General features: G+C 40.1%; 1 protein-coding gene across 1 annotated transcript in view; it reads right to left on the bottom strand.

Moving 5' to 3' along the window:
- Vav3 (vav guanine nucleotide exchange factor 3) overlaps positions 1 to 5,289 on the bottom strand; it is a 343,048-nt gene that overhangs the window by 176,764 nt on the left and 160,995 nt on the right. The window contains exons 5-6 of the mRNA XM_031375228.1: positions 3,776 to 3,884; positions 1,853 to 1,945 (exon numbers count right to left, since the gene is read on the bottom strand). Coding sequence (XP_031231088.1) covers positions 1,853 to 1,945; positions 3,776 to 3,884 — 202 coding nt within the window. The remainder of the gene's footprint in view (positions 1 to 1,852; positions 1,946 to 3,775; positions 3,885 to 5,289) is intronic.

The following is a 5,289-nucleotide window of genomic DNA, read 5'->3' as shown; positions in this document are numbered from 1 at the left end:
TCTCCCTTCCTCCCTCCCTCTTTCCCTTCTCCTCCTCCTCCTTCTCTTCCTCCTCCTCCTCCTTCCACTATGTTTTTCTAGAAAAGCAAAACTTTGCCTATATCTAGCTTGCTATATATTTCAAAAATCCATAGACTATAGTGATGATGGAATATTAAATAAGACCATGAGGTGCAATGGGATCCATAATGTCCACACTATTTTTCTAATCAACCAACTATTTCAATGTCCTAAACAACCCTTCCATTTCTCCTCTTCTCCTAAAGATAAAACAAGCTTTTACCTGGTTCTCTTTTTCTAACCTCTAAATGTGGGAGTCACAGGGGTGCCCTCAAACCTTCTCCCTATAAATGTGCCTTTCCTGAAGTGACCTTATAGAGTACTACAGCTTAAGGGCTCCATCTGTATACAAATCCAAGTTTCCTATCAATGCAAGACTTACATCTTTAATATCTGTCTCAATATATCCCAATGGAAGGGAACACAAGTGTAACATGCCCAACAGATTCGTGACTCCCTGCCCTCCTTCTTACAGCTAGCTCCACCATTCGTACATTCGCACAAGCCAAATTCTAGAATCCTTTACCTACATCATCAAACTCTGTTGAGTCTAACTTGATAAATTATTTCTGAAGTCTGACTCCACTAAATCTCCTTGAATGCCATGACTTCCTGTCATCCTGATAATTATAATATTCCATTTTTCTCCTATCTCCCATTCTTGCTTCAGAAGAGCCAGAGGATAGTGTTAAAGGCTTAAAAACCTTTACTGCAAGTCTGCTCAAAGCTCTAGCTTTTGTCCCTATATGACCTAGTAGTCCACCAGTTCTCTGACCTCTTTCTCAGTCTCCATACACTCTATCCACCACACTGGACCACTGCTGCCCCATGAACTCTAAGTTGGCGATTCCTCTGATCAGATTTTCATAGCACACTCCATCAGAGAGCCTTTCTCCTAGAACTCTCTCCACTAGACTATATCCATGGCTTGTGCCCTCAATTTTCTCAGCCGATGAACGAAGAACCATGCTCTTAATTAGAGGTCTTCTGCTATCAGCCTTTATATGGTATCTCGAACCCATCACCCTCCCATTCTAGTTTTTCTTCAGGTAACTCTGCACAAAACTGGCATACTTACTTGCTTCCAGACTAAATTTAACTATGATGCAGAAAGTGCCAGAAGAACCTACAGTCTTCCTGTCTTTGCTGCTATAAGATCAGTTCTTAAAACAGTGCCATTTCAATGTCAGGATAGCAATAAATAGTAGTATAATGTATAAATCTGCTTTGATATCTTTATTTTTCTTTGGGAGGCTTTTATTGAGACATAATTCAAGTTTCTCACAACTCAACTATTTAGTTTGCAATCCAGTGGTTCTTAGACATTCAGATCTAGGCAGTCATCACAATCAATTTCAAGAACCAGTTATCACATAAAACATTCCACAGACATTGATGGTCATTCGCTATTTCTCCTCCAAGCCAACCTACCCTCCATAAACACACCTCTCTCCTCTAAATTCCAGGCAATTGCTTTTCTGTATGTAGTCTGTCTGTATATTTGCCTATTCTGGGTATAAATGTTCTTCCTATCTAATATAAGCATATATTCTTTAAGTACTATTTCTATCCCTACCACCCAAGGTCGCACTAATCCCAAATTCTACCTGATACTTGTATGACTTCATTGTTTTTAGACTGTACCGGTAAGCGAGCCCATGTGGTATTTGATGAGCCAGTTATTCAGTGCACATGTTAGAATATACATTAACATATACACACTGGAAAAGGAGATGGTTTAGCACAAAGATTATGCAAGGCAACCCTGGAGCTTTGATACCTGATGACTTACCTTTTCTATTGACTCTAACGTCTCTGTGTATTTTTCTTCTGTCTGCCTAATTTCTGCTAGGCAACAACTCCGTATATCATTTTCTTGTGATTTCTGCAGACAGAAAGGTAAAATTAAAACTATTTAGTTGAGTTCACATAACAATTTACCTAGGAAAAGTTCCAAATCAGATTCCCGTACACTCTCCATCCTAACAAAACAACTAAAAGACACGCTCAGCCGCATTTATGACATATTCCGTTGGATGTGGTAACAAATAGACTAAGCACTTCCTTCAGAGACAGAAGATTCCACACATACTGCAGAAACGACTGTAAAACAGTGACAGCTCAGTGGTAGGGTACAGGCCTCAGCTACCAGGCCAAGGTGTCAGTTGCCAATAACAGTGCGTGCACGTGCACACACGCACACATGTACACACGCGCGCGCACACATGGGCACATGCTCACACACATACATACACACACGCGCACACACACATAAAATTCCATCCAATATTGTTTTTACACAATACTTGGTTCTTTCACTGAGTGTTAAAATACAGCATAACGTTAAGGTCAGAGAATCACAGACAAAACAGATTTCAGTTCCAGCAATGATTCTGTTATCAGCTTTGTAACTATAAACGAGTCACTAAGTCTCTCTGAGACTTGGTTTTCCCTTCTGTAAAACAGAATTACAGCACTAAGCCTAAGGAGTGCCAAGTGACAGAAGCCATGTAATAGTACTCTACTTCTTGACAAGGAATCTACATTATTAATTGTTGTTAATTATAGCCCATAGCAACCACCGAGAGCTGTGAAGTGGGGGAAGAGGGTTCTCGGGTGGGAGGAGACCCTGAAGATCTGCTGCTACTAAGGCAGGTAATGACTATAGGCAAGGCAGGAGAAACACACGTGAAAGCACATCTGGTGGCAGTGCCAGGGTAGCCCACCTCTCATACATCAAATTAAATCCATAGTGATCATCTTTTCTATATATAGACTGAATGACCTCCCCGGCCCCTCATTATTAAAGGCCAGAGCACCGAAAGCTAAGCCAACCCATGAGATCCCTGAGGAAGCTAAGTCACTACCCAGCTCAAGAAGAAGTCTCTAGGACAAGAGAACATGCTAATGCATGCCTAAGTGACTTTTTACATTTTCAAATCATAGATGAGAAGGCTGTTTCATGCAGTTATTTCTGGATGTTCTAGATCAATGCATGTTGCAGAAGCTTTGACAACATACTAGTTATGTTCTCAACTAGGTAGTATTTGAAGAAGTTTTTTTAAAAAAGCCATTGCCTTGTCCAGCCTTGATATGACAGTGCCTAGCATTAGTACATGTGGTTATGCCATGTCAGTTGACATCCCTGGGAGACCTGCTCTTTTCTGAAGGGAAACAGAGGAGCAGTAGGTCTGGGTGTAAAAAGAAAGTCAGGAGGGAGGGGAAGCTGAAGTCAGAGTTGTAATATATGAGAGAAAAATAACAAAAGAGAAGAAAAGAAAAAAGCGAGAGTCACTTGTATCAAGAGCTAATGAGTAAAACGGAACAGCCACTGACATAATATATGACATTTAAGATGGAAAATATGTATGTTTTGGAAAAGATGTACTTGGACAATTAATTATAATTACAATTACATTCTCATGGTTTGTTGGCATTATATCCTATTGCCATTCTGCAATTATTCATCACTGGCCTCACTAATGAAGGAAAGGATTAGACAACAAAGTCCTATAAACTGGAAAACAAACAAACAAACAAAAACCAAGAATACATGCTTGCATCTACAAATAAGTACATGAGTTATAAGCAACAAGGACTTTTTATTAAGTATTCCAACAGAAGTTAGTAATTATATTAACTAGTCTTCTAACTAATTGCCTTCCTAATAAACTACTCAGAGTTACTTCATAAACAAAACAAGGAAATGCCCTACAGGTTGCTGGGCTTCCTCCGCCTTCATCAAGTCTTCGTAGACTTCTCCGCCTTCATCCTCACCGTACACACAGTCGTAAAGGTCCTCTTCATCCTCCACACGGGTTTCACTGAAACAAGGAATGCGGTATAATAAAAGTTATGCTCTATCACACCGTGGATGCTACACAGAGACGTGGCCTACAGGCTTCAGTTCACAACAGACGGACATTTTTCCCACTGACTTCAGCAGAGAACTCCAAGAAGAAGGAAACTGGAGTTAGTAGAGGCTGCCCAGAGGTTCCCAGTACAACTCTGTCACTTCACATTATTCCAATGACAAACAGCAGAATCCAGCAACAGGGGCAATGCTAATGAATACCTAACTGGCTATTTACTTTCATCGAGCTCTATTAATGATCGTCTTGCAGCTAGTCGCAGATCTAATTTTCATGTCATATGGATATGGTTTAGTATTTGAGCTGTGAAAAAAAATGACAAATTTGGAAGACCAGAAAGTTACCAGACTTATCTAAGGCAGAACACAGTCTACATACAGCAGAGCCTTGATCTAAACAAGTTTGTTTTACATTGAGTATGCTGACAGCCTCATTGCTCTGCCTGCCGACTGCGGTATTCCATAGCCTAAGTTTCATTATGTTATTAAGGGCATAGTGTGGGAAGGACACAGTTAAGGAATAGTTGACATAGTAGAAATCTGTTTGATAACAGCATCAGTTGCTGTAACGTTATTATAACCAATTGAGTTCTTTTTGGGCCATGCTTCTAGAAGCCCATTTAGAAGATACATATACATCTTTCTATAACCAGACTGTCTTTATCTGTGATAACTGTTGTATTTTATTTTAAAGGGGGGACAGATATATAAATGTTTAAAATAGATTTTAAAGTCTTTTAAATGCTGCATAGTGGTTTCTTGAAAATATTTGTTCTTTCCAGTCCCCCATGAGCTCTTGGACCCAGAGCTGACCAGGGCACTGTCCCCAAGGCCCTCCTATGGAACCATCATCATGGTCAATCATGTCATTTTGTCCATCTTATGACTGCCACACTCTTCAGTCTTCCCTTCTAGTCCAAAAATTCTATAAATGCCTTCTATTAACACAACCCAAAGAATGGCCTTAACCAATTCAGAGATGCTGCAAGGAAACACTAATCTCTCTGAGAAAGAAATCTAGCCCTTTACTACGGCCAGCCCTGAGCACCCTCCTCAGCCTGCACCAGGTGAATGTTATAAATTGATACAAACAAAAGTAAGAACACTGCGACTGTGTCACTCTTCAACTTGTAACATTTTTCAAAGCTGGTACAATCACAAGCTGTGTTTGTCATGAAAGATTATTTGGAGGCATTTGACAGAAGTGAACTGTCAAAACCCAGAGAACGAGAAGGTTCTGAAGCTAAAGGAGGGAACTGAAGCTTGAGAGAACTATGCTTAGAGAAAAATTCACTTCAGAAATACTTGTCCACCCACCCACCCATCTGCTCATCCATCCAGCAGGTATTTATAAAAAA

Source organism: Mastomys coucha, unplaced genomic scaffold (assembly GCF_008632895.1).
Source record: "Mastomys coucha isolate ucsf_1 unplaced genomic scaffold, UCSF_Mcou_1 pScaffold16, whole genome shotgun sequence".
NCBI classification, from domain to species: domain Eukaryota; kingdom Metazoa; phylum Chordata; class Mammalia; order Rodentia; family Muridae; genus Mastomys; species Mastomys coucha.
This window is presented reverse-complemented; position numbering and strand designations above follow the sequence as displayed.